Source organism: Diadema antillarum, unplaced genomic scaffold (assembly GCF_040938485.1).
Source record: "Diadema antillarum isolate AM-2024a unplaced genomic scaffold, OU_Dant_1.0 seq00000035_RagTag, whole genome shotgun sequence".
NCBI classification, from domain to species: Eukaryota; Metazoa; Echinodermata; class Echinoidea; order Diadematoida; family Diadematidae; genus Diadema; species Diadema antillarum.
The window spans coordinates 831,844-851,460 of NW_027271149.1; the positions used below are offsets into that span (position 1 = coordinate 831,844).

The 19,617-nt window shown below is 38.8% G+C and overlaps 1 protein-coding gene across 1 annotated transcript; it reads left to right on the top strand.

Moving 5' to 3' along the window:
- Positions 1-320: 320 nt before the first annotated feature.
- On the top strand, positions 321-13,264 carry LOC139725332 (T-complex protein 11-like protein 1). Its single transcript, XM_071636419.1, has 10 exons — positions 321-338; positions 982-1,330; positions 1,977-2,109; positions 4,105-4,225; positions 6,257-6,477; positions 7,270-7,406; positions 8,437-8,684; positions 11,095-11,270; positions 12,047-12,213; positions 12,981-13,264. Exons 2-10 carry the CDS (start codon positions 1,129-1,131, stop codon positions 13,193-13,195), a joined length of 1,620 nt encoding a protein of 539 aa, XP_071492520.1. The 5' UTR covers positions 321-338; positions 982-1,128; the 3' UTR covers positions 13,196-13,264.
- Positions 13,265-19,617: the final 6,353 nt, after the last annotated feature.

Sequence of the window (19,617 nt, forward strand, 5' to 3'; positions counted from 1 at the left end):
GATTGGGAAGACAAGAACAGCTGTTTGGCCGGCGAATGTTCAATGACGCAGGTAGGCCGGAAATGAGTAGAACATCATACACGGAGCATATAATCGGGTGGAGTTATCACTATATCAGTATCGGTTCCATTATCTGTCTTTGTGCCACACATCGCAGGCGCCGGCGGCCTCGGCGGTGATCCATAAACACACGATCGCGATAAAGAAAAGCGTAGCTTCTAGAACAACAAAAGACATACCGAAGCAGACTAACGGCATACCTTTTAGTTTTACGCTATTTTGTACCGTAAAAATAATGACATCGCCTCGTGTTTTATGAAGTTATTTCACACTAGATGGTAAGTTGCCTTACCCACTTATTATCTGAGAGTAGATTACTGTTTCTTTATTTGATCAGAACCGTAGAATTCAACTTATTGTTGCGTTTTTGTAGTGGCGTATTTTCTCTTCGCCACAACTGTGTAGTCCCATAGCTTTGAATTCATGCAGAGTGATTGAATTGATGCAGTTAGTGCACACACCCTCACACTGCCACTGGGTCACATCTCATGATCATGATGATGTCAATGATGACCAAAGTTAGTTGGTGAAGGTGTCCAAATACATCACAAATTTCACTAGAAATTAGAGGCATAGATGGTAGACCAACTCTACATGGAAACTGGATATGTCTGTTTATGCTGCCATGTGTTCATTGATTGCCTCTTATGCCATGGAGCCTTTTTGCTTTCTTAATCTTAGGCCTACTTTAAGTCAATTAAGAGATGGACCGGCATGCGGCATGCATGCATTGATAAAAATATGCCATATGATAAATCTAGACTGACTTGTTCTAGTAGAGCTTCACCGTGTTTATAGTATACACCACAATGCAATTGACAGGGCAGCAGCAACAATGCTAGAATGATGCAAATGTCACCAAAATTTTGGAGATCAAGCAACACGAATGTTTTCAATTGCCCTCTATACTCTAATCTACAGGTTGAGCTGTGATCTGTGATCAGGCAGAAAAGGCAGAAAACTGGAAAGAACTGTGTTCACGGGAGTCAGGAACAACACAACTACAAACAGCTCATCGTAGGAAGAATAATTTGGTGGTATTAACCCCAGGAGACACTGTAATCTACAATGCCCCTGGAGGATGATCCAAAGGAGAGCCAGCCACCGTCAGAGCAGGCAGCTAATGATGACGGAAGCCCAGAGGGGGCATCTCAGTCAGGCAATGACCCACTGGACTCTTCGGGGGAGGGGGAAGTTCTGAGGAAGAGACAGAGACAGCACTCTCCCTCACCAAGCCCTGTGTTCCATGGTGGCTTGTCGGGTTTACAAGGTGAGTGTAGCCTGAATCATGCAGAAAATTAGACATTTTGGGTGTTCATGTTTACTTAATTTTGGTATCACAGCACTATTGATTGAAAATTATGGTGACATAGAGATGTTGGGCATATCCTTGGGTTTATTTTCATGGGCATATTGTGAATTATAGTAATTTGCAATTGTATTACACTAATCAGAATATTCTAGAAGATTTAACCTTACATGTATTTCAGCATAAATGTCACCATATAGGTTAAAAGTTTTCCAACATTCACTATTTTATTTTAGTGCTATGCTCTTTTCTTTGTTCAGTCAGAGTACTGCATCACAATGTGCGTTTGAGCCTTCAATCTAAGAAAGTACTAGAGAACTCCAAGACAATTATCACTTATCATTGCCAAACCGTAAGATGGTTGTGACTGGAATTTTGCCTCTGAAAATATTTTTGATGTGGTTTTAAAAAGGAGGGCTCCTACAAATAATTGTGCCTACATGTAAATTGATATCAGACATTACAAAACCTGCTTTCTAAACTATTTTTTTTTCCTACTTGAATATTCTAATGTGTCATCATAAGGAGATTCTCACATTTCATTCTGACTAAAAGAGCATGTAGAGAATATATTCAAATCATAATGTATTGCTTATTTATCTTTCAGCATCACCCCATAGGCACAAGACCTTTGAAGAGCTCATAACAACTGCTGGTTTGGTCAAGAACATGGCCCTTGCACATGAGATTGTTGTTGATGGAAACTTTAAACTATCTCCGAGAGAACTTCCTGAAAATACGTAAGTATTCAGAAATTACACCACAGTCTCCTTTAAAGAAAAATGAAATCCAAATATGCGAATTAAGGGAAGAGAGCAATATTATTAGGACACATTGGCAAAGTTTGAGGAAAATTGAACAATCTGTTCAAATTTTATTGAATTTTTAAAGTTTTGGTGTCGCCAGTCGCTGGATGAAAAGACTACAACATTTTGTAATGTTGTTTATGGACAACAATATAAAGAAAATCTTAGGAAAATTCAGCATATATATTCACTTTTCTAGCTGAATGAAAGAGTAGTAGACTTATATCATTCAGAAAGCAGGGAGGATGATATTGCCCTCAATATGTGTCAGTTACAAGTTGAGGACACCTGTTTTTGGTTTTTTTTTTTAGAATTTGCTTTTTATTTTCTTTATGTCATTTGCCATAATTTATGTGACATCACATTTATATCCCAGTCTTCTCATCCAAAGGTGGCTGCACCAAAATTGTAAAAATTCATATCTTTTGAACGGATTGTTTGATTTACCCCTTTGCTGCTGATGTGTCGTACCAATATTGCTGCATTCACTCAATCCACATTTTTATTTTGGTTTCATTCCCTCTTAATGGAAATGTTATGATACACCCATCATTTTCTTTTGTGGGAAGTTTCAGGTTTGTTGTTTTTGTTGCTGTTGTTGGTAGGATTAATTAAGTCTGGCCAATCAAGAACTGCAAGAGCTGTTATCAGAAGCAGGAAAGAGAATCTAGTGCACTAATATTCTGTGAGGATTTACAATGTGTCGGAAGTTAATGTCTTAATTCTGGTATAATAGTCAGGTCTACTGCAGTGTTGCTGCAAGACATTTACAGGATAGCCTGGAAAAGCAGATAACAAAGAAGAAAATACGCTGTACTCACCCATCAAACACAAACAATAGAGCTCTGTTTCATGAACCCTGCAAAGCCCACAGATTAATGGGCAGCTTCTTGCAGTGCGAAGAAGGCAAGGGCAAGACAAGAGAGGAAGTCTTTGAGTGTTCCCCAGGCAGTGGTGACAATGGTGTAAACAAAGCTTATAGGGAAATCACTGTGTCATTCATGATATACTGGCTGGCAGAGAGTATTAGCAAGATCAAAGACTTGATAAATGACCAGAATGTTTCCTGGTATCCAATGAACATTGGATACCAGGGAATAAGTTTAATTTATTTCATTTTCCTGTATCCCTTTATGTGAACTATTCAGTAGTATTGGTTGATAGAGCACATAGAAAATCCTTGTATTTTAAGCCATTTGTGACCAGCATTTATGTCATGAAGAAATGTATCCACATTGAAAGAGAGGTGCTAGTTTGGGTCACCTTATATGTCTACTTGAAAGGGATATTTACACTTTTGAGCAGAACTGAAGTTGTACTGCCATACTGGTAGGACAATTACATTAATGATGCAAGCTCCATTAACTTTGTAACATCATTCACAAGTTGCTAGTAGCTCTTGTACCACCAACCTACAGTGTTTTGAAATTGGGTTTCGATTGCTTCATTGTTAAGAATGGCACTTGATTTGTGAAACAGGGGAACATCTTTAGTGCAGTAATGAATGATCAATCTTATGTGTAAATGTAAAGACAATTCTGTTTTCTGCACAGATACTTCAGTTGGAATTTCATGCCTCCACTACAGGACATTGTTCAATGTTTCTAATGGCAGCATAGCAAAGAAATCAATGAAAAGGCAAGAGAGCTGACCACAGGTCACAAACTATGTCTTATGTGGCATTGCTGATGGATTTCAAATACCTTATATTATGAGATCTACAATTTTCTGCAATTCTATCAAAAGTGTAAATGGATGAAGTCTGGCAGACTATTGGGTTGATAGCTTTTTTTCTCATACTATGGTTAAATATGGTTAAAGTGACATTGATTTTTTATTTTATTTTATTTATCATTATTTTTCTTTAAATTTCATTTATTATTATTATTTTTTTTTTTCGCTTATTGCCTGTTCATCTCCTACATGTAGGATTGTGAAACAAGTGCATGATGTCATGCACAAAGCATTCTGGGATAGCCTAAGTGCTCAACTGGCTGATGACCCACCATCATATGGCCATGCAGTGACACTAATTGGAGAAATCAGAGAGGTAAATATTATTCCCTATTAGTGCATCCTGTCAAAACCACATATTTAGGGTGTAACGCTTGTAAAGTTTACTGATATGCGGTTTCTGCAGGGATCTATTTCTAATTTTTTATACCCCCGCCAAACGAAGTTTGAAGGGGGTATATAGGAATCAGCGGACGGTCGGGCGGTCGGGCGGTCGGTCCGTTGCAAATCTTGCGTCGCGAACTACTTCCTCAGTTTTCAACCGATTCCCATAAAACTTGGCACAGATGTGTGCCTTGGGTTGTAGATGTGCAAGACGTATTTTTGGACAGTACCCAAAAGTACGTTGCCATGGTAACGGCATATTATGGGCAAAAATGGGTACAAATCTTGCGTCGCGAACTCCTCCCACAGTTTCTGATCAATTTTTATGAAATTAGGTACAGATGTTCATCTGAATATGTTAATGTGCAAGACACATATTTCCGCAGTGGCAAAAAGTGCGTTGCCATGGTAACGGCATGTTATTGGTAAAATATAGGGCAAAATGCTTCATGGCAAAACTGCTTCATCAGTGTTCTTCCAATTCTCATGGAATTCATATTGAATGTTTGTCTTAGGATATAGGTCAGCATGACACATTTCTTGACAGTGACAAAAAGTATGTTGCCATGGTAACAGCTCACATATTATGAGCCAAAATGATGGAAAATTTTGTGTTGCAAACTACTTCCTCAGTTTTTGCCCAATTTCCATGAAACTTGGTACAGATGTGTGCCTTTGGTTGTAGATGTGCAAGACGCATTTTTCGACAGTACCCGAAAGTACGTTGCCATGGTAACGGCATATTAATGGCAGAAGATCAAGGAAAGATCTTGCGGATTTAACTACTTCCTCAGTTTTTTGACCAAAGCTTATGAAATGTTGTTTTGACCAAAGCTTATGAAATGTTGTTTGGCGGGGGTATAACCAGTCGCTGTAGCGACATTTCTAGTTTTCTCTCTTTCTATGGCCCTCTCCTTCCCTTTGTGCTGTAATTAGCGTTCATATTTAGTCTGCTGGCACAGGTCCATTTGTCTTGATGCATATCATCATTGGCATCATGACACATAGCACTGTCATTATCAAACTCAAATTAATTGATGTATCTTAACCTCATGGACCATGAAAAATCGGGTATAGGGTCAGGGCGGTCCATTTGAAGCTCTTTGTCAAAGTTTGCACAGCAGCATTTATAATGCAGCCATGTTATGCCTGCTAGGTGCCATCTTTTAAGACTGTCATGTCATCAGTTAACAACCTGTATCCCACATTAAGTCATCCTTTTGATTTTCCCCGAGTGATGTTATCTTTCACTGGGTTCTAGGACATTTAGCCCCTGGTCAATTAACCCCACATCCTTCCCCTGACCCAAACCCTAATCCTAATCCTGAATCTAATCCTGACTCTAATCCTGACCTTAACCCAACCTCTACCCTTAGCCCTAACCCTTGCCCCTATTATACTGTAACCCTATCACTAACTGGTATTTGGAGGGGGTGGGGGGGGGGGGGAACAATTGTACTTTGAGGTAATTGTCCTGATACGCTCTCACTCATTATTTCATTAATAACTTGACATCCCCAAAGGTTCATCATGTGTTGTCAGCTTGTTCAGAAGCGGATCTAGAGGGGGGGGGGGGGGGGGGGGGGGTTGGGGCGGTTGCAACCCCCCCCCCCCCCAAAAAAAAAAAAAGAATAAAAAAAATAAAAATAAAAAATCCGGGGACCATTTTAAAAAAATCTTATCTTTTTTCTTAAACTTGTAATTTTTGATTTGGCAATGACCTCTATACCAAAAATAGTGGTGTTTTAGATGCAAGAAAATGCCATTTTCACACACAGATTTTCAAAAATTCTCCCTACTGTGGGAGGGGGGGGGGTGGGGCACCCCCCTCCCACACCCTCCCCCCCTTTATAAAATAGCTAGATCCGCCCCTGTTGTTTGCAATCACAAAGGTATTCTGTTAGCGCAGATATATACCAGTAGAACATTTCAACCCTTAATGTTCTTTCCTTCCTGTGAATAGATTCTGCTGTCACTACTACTCCCCCACCATGACAAGCTGAAGACAACGATTCTGGAGGCCATGGACCTAGATCTGATCAGACAGGAGGCGGAGCATTCCGCCTTGGACGTCAGCAGGCTGGCCTCCTTTGTCGTGTCCGTCATGTCCAAGCTCTGTGCTCCGGTCAGGGACGAGGAGATTGCAAAGCTAGGAACGCTGACTGATCCTGTTGAACTCTTCAGGTGTGTAGACATGATGTGATATGTTGGGTGTGGATGCCCAGCTGTGAGAAGAGGGGTTGTGGATTCAAAGTCAGATAATTCCTCTCTCTTTTGTACTTAGAAAAAGAATTAATTATGGGTCTATTTTTCCTAAAGTCTGTAAATATTGATGTTCAGGAAAAAGATGTGAACTGCCAGTTTGTGTGTATGTTTATGTTAGTATTTGTGTGCCAAGGAACCATGAAGATATGCAGCTAGGCAACCAATGATTTGAATGTAGCACTGTGAATGCTGCACTAAGACTGTATTCATTAGCTGCACCTGCATCTATATTGTGCGAAACACTTGCAACTGCAACACATGAAATATCATTGTTTCATTTTTGTTGTCTGCTGTCATTGTAAGTTATCTGTGTTTTAACCATCATAAACAATGTTCATCACAAAATTATAGTGCAGAGATTATCATTTACTCAAAGCTACCCCTCAAACACTTGCGTAGGCATCATTCATACCTAGATTATGGTTGTGGCTGACTTGCACTTTCATTTCATCTGTCGGAAAATCTGTCATAAAAAACTCGATTGAAAACTCAGCAGGTAATTTATGATGACATACCACTTATATGGGTAACAGAAGAGAGGTTTACACATTGTATGTATTGAAGTGTGGGGAAGGGGTGAAGGAATGGGGAGAGTACAACTAAACATATACAATTTTGTGCACACCTGTATGTAAGGCCTCTTTGCTAGAAAGTGTTCTAGAGTTGAATTATTGTCATGATTTTTTATAATCCTGATGTCACTCCATTCAGAGAGATCTTTCGAGTCCTGGACCTAATGAAGGTGGACATGGCAAACTTTACTCTCCAGAGTCTTCGGCCACACCTCCAACAGCAGTCTGTGGAGTATGAGAGGAAGAAGTTCCAGGAGTTTCTGCAAACTCAGCAAGGTCAAATATCGACTCTGATGAGCATTACTAAATCAAACTGAGCTAATCCGACCACAAATCTACTGCAAATCTGGTAGATTGCCAAATGAATTTTCCTTTCTTTTCGCAAGTGTAAAGAGAGGACACTGTTTTATCAATATTTGAAGGTAATGATTTTATTATAAAGATTATGAGAGACCAAGATGTGTAAAAACAAGTCAGCTGAGCTGGAGGTTTTCAAAAGCAAACCTCATGCACAAAATGTCGTTCCACATTCTCATATCAGTGCATGTAGTTTATAAAGAGTATGTAGTGGTTTTTTTCAGTTTGTACTATGTTTGTTCCATCTCATATGCAGTTGGGATATGTTCTTGCTTGATGAGAAATTAGATCATAATGAAGCCATTTTATGTTTATGTGTATCATCTCAGCTGTAATTACATGTATTTAGGTCTTGTGTATTGAAGTGTAACCTTAGCAAGGCAGTGTTATGAATATTATTACATTTTGTTTGTCATGAGAAACATAAAGCCAGAAACAGGTGACTTTTAGTAGTAGAAATTTTGCTTCATATCCTACGTTTCTGTATTATGCACTTTATTGAGAATAATGTTTTTTCCCATAGATGCTAAATCTTCAATCAGTGCATTGACCACGATACCTTTTAAGTGGTGCATCATGATGTTACCCATATAAAGTCAGAGATCATAAAAGGACGAAAAATGCACGTAAAGCCGACTTTGACAATGTAGCCTTTGCAGTTTTCTAGCTTTGTATTCTTTTTTAAAATTATTTATCTGGTAATGAAGTAGGGCAAATAATATATCAGTTTAAAGCTTAGCATCTGACAAATCTATGTCAGTCAAAAACCAAACAATAATTTTCCCGACATTATATGGCTTTTTTGATGATGCATCACATGTTTGTGTTGTCAAATACTGTTGTAATCTCATCCGCATTTCTCTTTCAAGGATAGATGGCTCCATGTCAATGGCTAATGTTGAGGCAACCTTTTACATGTATCTCGTCTACTTGAATTCTTCATTGGCAGATGGATTGCTGTACACCCGCCAGTGGCTGGAACAGACCGCGGAGAGCTTGCAGGCCAGAGTGAACGAGCAGCAAGAGCTGCGAAGGCGGCAGAATCAGGAGTGGCAGACTGCCTCGACTTCATCTCCAGAGGGCGCCACCAGCAGTAGTCCAGGCAGTGGGCCCATGATCTCTCCTGGAACCATCCTGAACCATGCCTATGTCAGCCTCCTCTACAGAAATCCAGACGATGCATTGTCCTATCCAGAGGTGGGATGGTCTTCCACAAGCAATTTGCATGATTTTTGTCTCACCCACTGGAGGTGAAGGCAAGACTAAGGGATCCAAATGGCGTCCGTCGTCCGTCCGTCGTCCGTCCGTTGTCCATGTCCGTCGTCCGTCACAAATGTTAAAGTTTACCTGCAAGACTCTCTTATGATGCATAACTTGGCAACTGTTACAGCAATGGCAGCCACACTTGAGTGATAGAAGCACTAGGGGTGTCTTCATGTTATGGTGTTGTCAGAGGTCATGTGATGATGTCAAAGGTCATTTGAGGTCATATATTAAAGAGTATGTGCAAGACTCACTTTTCTATATTAAAGTTTACCTGCAAGACGCTCTTTTGACGAATAACTTCACATAGGTTGCTTGGATTGCAACCTAACTTGGGTTATAGATGCACTGGGGGTACCTTCATGTTATGGTGCCGTTGGAGGTCACAGGATAAGGTCAAAGGTCATTTGAGGTCATACGTTAAAGTTTACTTGCAAGACTCTCTTATCACACGTAATTCGACACATGTTGCTACAATGGCAATCAAACTTAATTGTTGGATGCACTGAGGGTACCTTCATGTTATGGTGCCGTAAGAGGTCACATGATAAGGTCAAAGGTCATTTGAGGTCATACGTTAAAGTTTACTTGCAAGACTCTTATCACACGTAACTCAGCACATGTTGCTACAATGGCAATCAAACTTGGGTGATAGTAGATGTCTCTTGGGAAGTTGAAGGTTACCACAAGGTCAAAGGTCACAGACAGGGATCAAAGAACTTTTAGGGCCCAATGTTAAGTTTTTAGGGCACAATTCGTGTATGGCTCATAACTTTTGATCCCTTTGTCCGTTTGTGCCCAAACTTGGATGGAAGATGTCCCTTGGGGAGGTGAAGGTCGTCACAAGGTCAAAGGTCACAGACAGGGGTCAACAAACTTTTAGGGCCCAATGTCATGTTTTTAGGGCGCGTTTTGATTGTGGCTCATAACTTTTGATCCCTATGTCCGTTTGTGATCAAACTTGGACGGTAGATGTCCCTTGGGGAGTTAAAGGTCATCACAAGGTCAAAGGTCACAGAAAGGGGTCAACAAAATTTTAGGGCCCAATGTTAAGTTTTTATGGTGCATTTCGATTATGGCTCATTACTTTTGATCCCTTTGTCCGTTTGTGACCAAACTTGGATGGTAAATGTCCCTTGGGGTGTTGAAGGTCACCACAAGGTCAAAGGTCATAAGCAGGTCAATTAACTTCTGGGAGTTATATAAAATATTAATTCCTTGTATGCGAATGGGCGCGACACAATTTGGCACTTGCCTTTTTAACTCCTCCCATTCATTTAAGTTTGCAGATCTTTAAATTGATGTAATTTTTGTAGTCTGAAATGGTATTGTATGAAACTCTGTGATTAACTAGCACCAGGAATGAGCAAGACTTTAATACCATATGGTCCAGTTACACAGAAAGCTACTTCAAACAGCAGACATTTTGCGAAGGGCAATGTATTTCATGCCAAATATCACATCTTGAATTCAATAAATAGTGAAAACTATTCTGTAAAAGTGGTCAAAACTGTCGTAGTGACCAACAGTATGGAGTTTCCACTGTCGTATAAAAGCCATACAAATTCCCCTCACTGCAAAAACCCATGCAAAAGTGGTCATACCTAATGGTCATCTGTGTAGTGTAGCCAGCAGCCATCTGATCGTATTTCATTGATCAGTTTCTGATTGTGCACAATGCCAGTATGTTTTCACAACTATAGGCACAAGGTAAACAAGAAGATACCGATACACTATGAATAAACAGGCCGACAAAATGTGCAAAGGGGTCAGATTGTGGCTTTATTGATAGGTACGGAAGAAATGAGTGAACACTGCAATTTCGTAGACAATAAGATATGTGTTTGCTTGAATTCACACATGTACAGGTGTACACACAATACTAGTGCTCACATGTTCATATTGTGTTCGTACTCATATGTTCATACACAGTGTAGTCTATAACATCTGCATAATAGTATACTGGTGTATACTGCTGTTATGAATCTTTAACAGAAAGGTCATCTTTGTAAGGACCACTGAGGGGCTTCTCTGTACAGGTTTGACTGTTATAAAGCCTTGAACAGCTGTTGAGGAGTAATTTCAATTTTCTGTTTGGTAATTATAATCATTAGCGTACAATTTTAAGTATTTCAAAGGCATAACAGTATTGAGATTCAGATTCAACTTCATTGTCATGCACAAAATAAAATGTAATGGCATAAAATTTACATTCTGGAAGTGATATTTCATGCATTTTGCTTTTGCTAACCAACATTGAGCTATTCAGGAATGACCTTGTCATGTACACTGTATTTGGGCAGACTGGTTACCCACCTTTCCCATCAAATCTCTATCCACACAGACAGTGCTGATGGACCAGGGCAGGTTTCATGAGATGGGATCCCAGGCACGCAAGTTGGTGCTAGTGGGCTCGGTGCTCCTGGTGACGTACACCAACACCGGCAGTCTGCTGGCCGGCATACAGGGCTTCCCAAGCCAGCTCAAACACAACCTATTTGTGCTCCTCGATGGGGTCAGGTCAGTGCCAGGACATGGTGTCCCCTTCTAACTGAGACCAAAATTCTCATGTTGTTGTCATGGCAACAATGATAATGCATGTATATATGTTATTGGCACCTGCCTGCCTGTCACTCTGGAGAGTACTTTTATCATGCTGCTGTTGACATGGAACAACTTAATATTTGCAGTTGATTATTGTCACTCATCACTATGGGTGCTTCTGCCATTGCAAGTTGCATTTATCGTGAAATGTGTTCAAAGGGCCCCAGGATGGCTATGTCTTAGAACAAACTCACTGCAAGGTGAGTTAGTGACACTGTTAGTGAGGGCAAGAACAAAAATGAGTATGAATGGATGTAACAAAAAATAGCAACAACAGATCAACTTATGTTGTGTAGTACAGATGCCATTGTATATTCAGAAAGTAGGCATATCGCAGTGCTTGAACTATAAGAAGTATGCCTCAAGGCAGCATATTGAGATATTTGAGTCTATTCTGGGCTTGTTTTAGTGGCAGCTGTGAGCTGTGAGCTGTGTGTGAATACAGTGCCTCAGGAGAGTTCATTAACAGCCATGAAATCCATATTGTGCAAATATGAATACTCGCCTGTCGTATGTAAACAAAGTGTAAACTGGGATATGTCTTCAACACCGAAAGCATCATGTGGTGAAGATTTTCAGATTTTTAATTTTTTTTTTTTTTTTTTCAATAGCCTTGTGTAAAGAGCAAGAAAAGCAGACTGCTGCACATTTCTTTTGTTAATTTTTCATTACTCCAATCTATGCTTTTCCAGAGATTTTGCTGCTGCCATCAATAATGTCGCTGAGCAGGCTTGCAAGGAAGTGAATGAATGCCTCAAGGAGCATGGCTTTGCCGAGTTTGAGCCCCTCAGGATGGAAGCGATGAAGAGTCAGATCTGCGCTCTTGCCAACAAAGAAAATCACATCTACAGCATTCTAGGTGAGTGTCATGATCCATGGAGAAGCGGGAGAAGCTTTGACCAGAAGCCTGCCTCTGTGTGTGTGTGAGCTTCTCCTGTGGAAGTAGTTGTGAGAACATACTACAGATAACTTGTTGAAATATCTTCTGAATGAGCAACCTGAATTGTTATATTGTTTGAAAGACTGACTTTACATTATGTGTTGTTTGACACCTCAAAACCGAATTCAACAGAGATACGATTATAACTTGTATTCTTGGTTGTGAAGAAACTTGAACAGAGGGGGGGGGGGGGGGGGTTGCATATTTGTGACCACTTATCTGATTAGAAAATGCTAGAAGTGTTTAAAGAAGATTGAAAGATATGTTACTGTAAAAGTGGATATTTTCGCGCGACTAATTTTTCGTTCTCGGTCCGGTAAGAAGAGTTTCGTGTGTTTTATTTCCGCGGATCAAGACAGTAAGTATGGGAACATATGGCAAGCGAAAATATTCGCGTGCTTTTATTTCCGCGCTAGTTTCTGGTTGCACGAAATGCGCAAAAATTTCAACACCGCGAAAATTTCCACTTTTACAGCATAGCAATGCCTTCATCTCTCACAGCCTTTCGCAAAATGGAGTTTTTCCAAAGAATTGAAACAGTGCCTCTCCGTTACCACTTGTCACTTGCAGATATAGTTGAAATAGAAGTGAGAAGGGAAGCTGAAAAGAGGGCTACCTTTAAATGGGTCAATTCAGAAAAGAACACAAGCAACCTTACATTACTTCATTCTTCCCCAATCCTCCAGACTCCAGACTTCAAGGGTATCTGGTATCGGCCATCACTGCTCCCTCACGCTTCGACCCAGCAGCCAACATTCCACCGGGGCTGACCACTATGCAGAGCCAGCTGGTGGACATTGCCAAGGCTTTCATCCGCCTGGTCGTCCACAATCGGTCAGTCTTTGGACCGTTCTACGCTGAAATATTGTCAAAGATGGTGCAACCACAGCTCTCTTCATAGTTTGAGAGGGGAGTGACAGAGAAAGAAAGAGAGAGAGAGAGATAGAGAGAAGGATAGTTAGAGAGAGAGAGAGAGTGTGTGTGTGTGTTTTATATTTTGTATTTACATAAATGCTTTTTCAAAACGTGTCGTTGTGGTTTCCAAATTGTGCGTATGTACTCCGTATGCTGTGGATCTAGATGATACTTAGTTTTATGCAAGGTTGCATTTTGGACAGTATTCACCTTGCGTTGATGTGTATCGCCTCAGTTTATGTGAGTGGATATGTCATAGATTTACTGGTGTTTCACAATACTAAATGGGCAGAAGATTTATAGATTATATTGTCCTCTTATATGATAGTATTTTGTAGCAGAAAAGAAAGAAAATCAGGAGCTCTTGTTTGAATGTAGACCTGTAATAAGATTTTGATATAGAAGTCAACCATATTGAGTTTGAAAATTTCAGAGGGATGAATGAATGACTTAATCTGTGAATACATTTGATGTGAAGTCATTTTATGTATTCAGTAGAATGCAGAAAATTAAATGTTAATTTTGCTTGAAAAGCGTTACATTCAATTATTGCAAATTTTAGGTCAAATGGCTGGCTGTAATTTTGAAACCAGAATAACATAGAATAATTTCACTGCAGTAAATCTTACCATCATTATTATTCATATGTTGTCTTTATGTATTATAGTAAGATGTGTTGCATGTTTATGTGATGAATTTGCCAGATACTCTTTTTACCTAGTTTTGATTATCCTGTGATGAACTGTTGAAGAGATTATTTGTTAGACAGAATTGTTTTCTGGCAAGTGATCACCAAGCAGCATCCCATTGGATAGAGTAAGTTCTATGCTTATTAGAAATGAAATATACACATCTTTGAAATGAAGTTGCCATAGAAGCTGAAAAAGGCTACACTGTAAGTGCATGTAATTTGCTGTGAAAATCTCAGCAGATGTATGATTGCAATGTGTGATCTATTTTAGTGCTTTTCTATGGACAATCTCTTCACATTCCTGACTGATTTTTTTTAAGTATTTAAGATTATGCAATATTTTAAGTTCTGTTGAAATGTGGTCACTGAAGCTTTGCCATGGTGCTTATCAGGCAGATGAAGGTATATTTGACATTGTTATTTAACATGGCAGATATTTAAAACAGTCCCCATCTGTCTAGTTGATAAGTTACTGCTCTTGACAGCAACCCATCGCTTCATGACTGTCCAGAGCACCCCTATATCTCATACCTCATATCAACTTCATAGTGTATTTATTAGATGATCGTGGATGAATTTTCTTTCAAAGTGCTAATCTGTGTTGTCTGTGAAAATTGTTTTATCAGATGTGGAAGATGCTTAATTAGTGTGACAAACTTCAAAGAGAGAAAAAACAAATATTTTTACACTAATCCTGCTAAACCAAAGCAATTTGCTGCTTCCTGCCTGTTGTGTATTGCTTTGGTGTACGATATTGTCTTGTGATATCTGTGTATAAATGAGATATAAATATTATTAGTGTGAAGTCATTGCCATCAATGTGTATGTTGTGAGTAAGTATGTGTGTGTGGTTAGTTGTAATGTACAAATAATTGCATGAACTTTTGAGTGTACCCTTTCCTTGTCATAGGCGTGATACTGGTAACTGAAAATAGTTCCAGGCTGCTTGTTTTGAGTTTTAAATCTAGAATAGAAAACTTAGATGTAATGAATTTGCAAGCTATAATGCTCTACTTCAGAGCTAATAGAATGATTAATTCTGAGCAATCTATTTATTTTGATTAACTAAAGGCAGTTGAAATGCATCAAGAGTTGTAGCAAATATTCTTTTATGTTTTGAATCAGCATTACCAGCAGATACGTCCAATGTGAATGAAATTTTGTTTGCAGATTCTTCAAGTTTTGATGATACAATTCTTTGAGGCAAGTTCAGATGACCTCTCTAAACAATTCACCATTTGACTGAATTGAATATCATAATGTATTTGCATGATGGTTAATATGTTTGATTTAGTCTCTGTTCCCTTGAACTATTACTCAAAGAATGCATGTTTCTTAAGCCTATTACTAAACTTTGAAATTGTTTTTGTCTAATTTTAGGACATAATGCAACATTTGCTTAGGTTTGAGTATTGTATATTGGACTCCAAGTTGAGACAATAAAAGAAAGTATAACTGATGAATTTCAGTGAGAAGAGAGTGAGTGCATTATTTTTTTAGCACATACATTTTAGTATTTCTTTTTTTTAATCATATGGAAATTAATAAACATGTTGAAAAGCAGAGGGCCATCACAGAAATAGGTACGATGTAAGATATCACATACATCTGACAGCACTTATTGCTATCAAATTGGGAATATCTCATACATGTATGACACTGTATTTCATATGAAAGCAGTGATGTGAAATCAATAGATATTTGTGAGAAATCTGTGTGAAAATTAAAGGAAAGTTCGAGACTATCTTGCCATGGCAAATCTACTGATATTCAGGAATCTAAAAGCAGGGTAACATATAAACTTTGAAATTTGAACATGGAAACATATTGTTGGCCTTCATCTCTGATATTGTATGATTAGGTAAGACCGTAAGGCTTTTGATCATCAATATTGCCGGATTATATGCTGTAGCTGGTAGGCTCTTCTGGCAAGTTGGATTTTGTTTTATGAAGACGTAAAAGCGATGAAACATACTGGTAGTATTCCTGGCACTTGAGATGGATGTGGTTGCCGATAACTGCTGTATGTACCCTTGCACTAGTTATTTTAGGGTGAGGGAGGTCGTGGAATGTGATACATATGACGACAAAAAGACAAACTTCATATGAATGTGATATGATGCGATTGATGCATTGTCTGCAACAAGGACCGCAGCAAGGAAGGAAAATTTTTCCCCCATGTCTTGGATTTGGCTATTTCAGGTGCAAGTGGGTTAAGTAATGTATATCTCAGCCATCTGCTAAGACTGTCTGTTTAGTTTATAGATGTGTCTGTCTTTTTCTTGTTTTTTTTTTATTCGTTAAAATATACAAGGCAAAGATTCAGACTCATTCATGTATGTGTTCCTGGTCAGCAGTGTGTGTAAAGGGGTCATTGACTCCATCCCCCAAATAATCCCTTTTTGCAGTTTGTGCATCAAAACTGAAAGGGCTTTGTGTGTTACAGACACCCTGTTGGTTTGTAGCTGACAATATGTTGAGTTATTGTGAATCATATGCATTATCATATGAATTACTGTCTTTATGAAGAAAGGCTTTTTCTCTATGTCATTGGTATTTGTCAAATAAGAATGTCAAAAAAGTTCATTGTAATAGCAGCATAGAAACTATATATATATTTTGAATTGCACTCAGGAAAAAAACCCCAAAACAAACAAGCCAAGTCCAGCAGTCTTATGGAACATCATTTGATGCCACTAGAGTTACTTTGTTTTGTTTGTAAATTTGAGAGATTGCCTTGGTGTCATATTTGAGTCCAGCGTTGATGTACATGTATAATATTGCTTTGGGTTTCTTTACACAATATTTGTTTACGTTGCCAAAGGATTGCATGTTGTTATCTCAAAAGAGGAAGTTGATAGCATCTTTCATCCCCTCAGCCCACCAATACACTTTGTAGGATATCATAATTAATATGTGACCACCCAGCTCAAAACCCACAACAAGTTACAGTTTAGGACTCTCTGTAATGAACCAAAAAATTTAATTTGGGTTGACTGACTCAAATTTTTTGAGTTTGTCCTACCTGGCAGAGTAATATTTTCTTCATCTACTTTCAAAATTTGATGGCGTAAAACATGACCAAAATTGAGATACTAGCAGTTTTCCTGGACCATATTTGTTTGTTTGTTTGTTTGTTTTTTGACAGGCAAAGCTGTCACTGTAAAATAAAACAATTTCATCAATACCTCTGCGCAGCATGCCTGAATGACCTTTATCTTTAAATCCTCTTTTCTATGAAACTACCTCCTAACTTTCTCCTATTTCAGCCATTTTTTTGAATGGGTTGGGATGGTCCAATTATAAGAAATTATGTATCATTTCAAATCTTAGAGCTTATTTTTTGAAACTATGTAAAAAAGAGGAAATTGATCTGTTTTGGCCTACTTTTTGTGGGTTTTGAGCTGGGCAGTCACATATATGGCTATCTAAAGAATTGTTTTATCACTTTGCAAAGGTACATGTACAAACGTATATGTATGTGCCAACATATCGTGTACATGTTTAGCAGTTTTAGCGTTGCATATTTTATTTCTTTCTTTTTTTTAAAGTCCTGTCTATCTTGGAGAATATCCAAACAAAATCTTTGTCCAAAATGATGATAAAATGCAAATACAGTTTTTTTAAATGTTGCATTGTTTTTATAATGGCAGATTGGATATAGCTGATATCAAAAACTTGATACTGAGTCAATGCTGTGCTATTTAGGAATGAGATGCATTAGTCTTCCATAGATAAAAAAAAAAAAAAGATCACTCCAGTGGTTAACTCTGTGTGTCGCCGATCTTGTTGTTTTTACATGCCTGTATTTGTTTTTGTTTTTTTGAATGGAGGTGTGAATAAATGGCATGCATGAGGATTTCTTTGTTATCATGCAGTGATATGAAAGAATATGAAGTCATGACAAATGTTCACTCTCTGTCGCACACATGCAGTATACTTCTTGATTTTTTCTTGTGGAATCACTTTCCTCTGAATAACGTAATCATAAATGTCTCTAGTAGCAATTCAGGAAATGTGTGTGTTTGTAATGAAAATGTGACACCGGTGAGAAAACAGCATTATACTCAGAGCATATCAGGACTATAATTTGAGTGTGTCCTTACACACACACACACACACACACACACACACACACACACACACACAAACACACACAAATGGGTTTGAGATGCCAGAGGACAACCAAGTTTGGTACTGCTGATGTAAAAAATGTAAACATAAATTCCTTTACCTTTCCAGTCCCAGAAAGCTACATTTCTGAAGTTTGGTGCTTTGTATTTCTCATTATTTTTAAGATGAATTGCTAGTGTTTCATATGATATGATATTTCATATGAGCAAAAAATAAAACAAACAAACCAACCTCAAATCGACATACAAAATAAAACAAAAGACAAAAAAGGAAAACCAAAAACATGTCTCGGGTGCACATACTATAAAGCAGGAAATATTACTGCGGCATGAAATTTTTGTGAATTGCCACTGGCATTCAATGAATATTGTACAGACAAGAACTTTTGCATGCATTTCAGTTATGCAAATTTTGGTTCTCACAAAATTAGAAAAATTACAACGCACTTGAAAATTTCTGGCTTTGCAGTAATTTGACAGGTTGTTCCAACTCTGCAGTAATAAGGTCAGTCTGCATGCTGAAGGAAATGGTGCACAGAATGCCATTCAGATGGAATTTATGGCACAGCAAGGAGTAATTGGGACATATCTATATTTTATGTGTGTGTGTGTGTGTGTGTGTGTGTGTGTGCGGGTGGGTGTGTTTGTGTGTATGTGTGTGTGTGTTTGTGTGTGTGTGCGCGCGCGCGCGTGTAGGCTATGTGTGTATCCATCTGTGTATCCTGTGACTTGTGCTTGTCAACAAGAAGGTAGCAGTAGCTAGGCAGGTACATCTTGATTATACAGTTCTATCAACTGCATCACTTGAAGAGGTGATTGCCACACAATTTTGTAAAATTCTAACTAAGATTGAAAGTCTCAACTGTTGATGGATTATTCTCGAGAGAAAGCGTCATTCTTGTGGACGTGGTCTATGACAAGGCGTCACAATTCGTCACATACAATAGGATAATTTCGTTGAGAACTATTGTTTACAAACAGTGATGATACACGTGCTTTTTCGTCATGCAGTGGTCGGAACGCCTACATGATGAATATTCAGTATGATTTCAATATTTATGAAGCTACGGCCACATTGTGATTGGTTACACCTGGAAGACTACAGCGACGTGGCGCTCAGGGCGCGCTCCTCATTTGGTATGTATTTTCTGACACCCCCATCCTGCCGCACTGATTTTTATGAAATTCTGAGATCATATACCAAGAGAGTTGATGTGATAGAGTACATGATCGAAAATTCTATGACAGGAGACCAGTTTACTTGAACCGAAGGCAAATTACAACACTTTTTTGTTTCTAGATTTGCAAATAAAACATCAAACTACATTTTGTGCGTAGTGCATAATACTCCATTTTGCGTGATGCGCCCCGCATTACCACGGCGCGGAGTAGAAATGCAAATTCAACGGCACATGTGTTGCGTAAGCAAATTGTAAAACTGTCGCGACAGCACTGTCGCCTGCAGACGCTCCGCCCCAGCGGTCTTCCTGTTCTGGCAGCGACGATTCCCTCTGTGTGCGTCGCTTCACGTTTCACGCGCTCTCTCAATCTCTACTATCGTTCATTGGTTTGGTGAAGCTTGTG

Excerpts from the sequence above, each read along its gene's own strand:
- LOC139725332 (XM_071636419.1), top strand. The coding sequence starts at position 1,129 with ATGCCCCTGGAGGATGATCCAAAGGAGAGCCAGCCACCGTCAGAGCAG. Across the intron at positions 2,110-4,104 it reads AGAGAACTTCCTGAAAATAC|GATTGTGAAACAAGTGCATG; the intron begins GTAAGTATTCAG and ends TCCTACATGTAG. Across the intron at positions 6,478-7,269 it reads GATCCTGTTGAACTCTTCAG|AGAGATCTTTCGAGTCCTGG; the intron begins GTGTGTAGACAT and ends CACTCCATTCAG.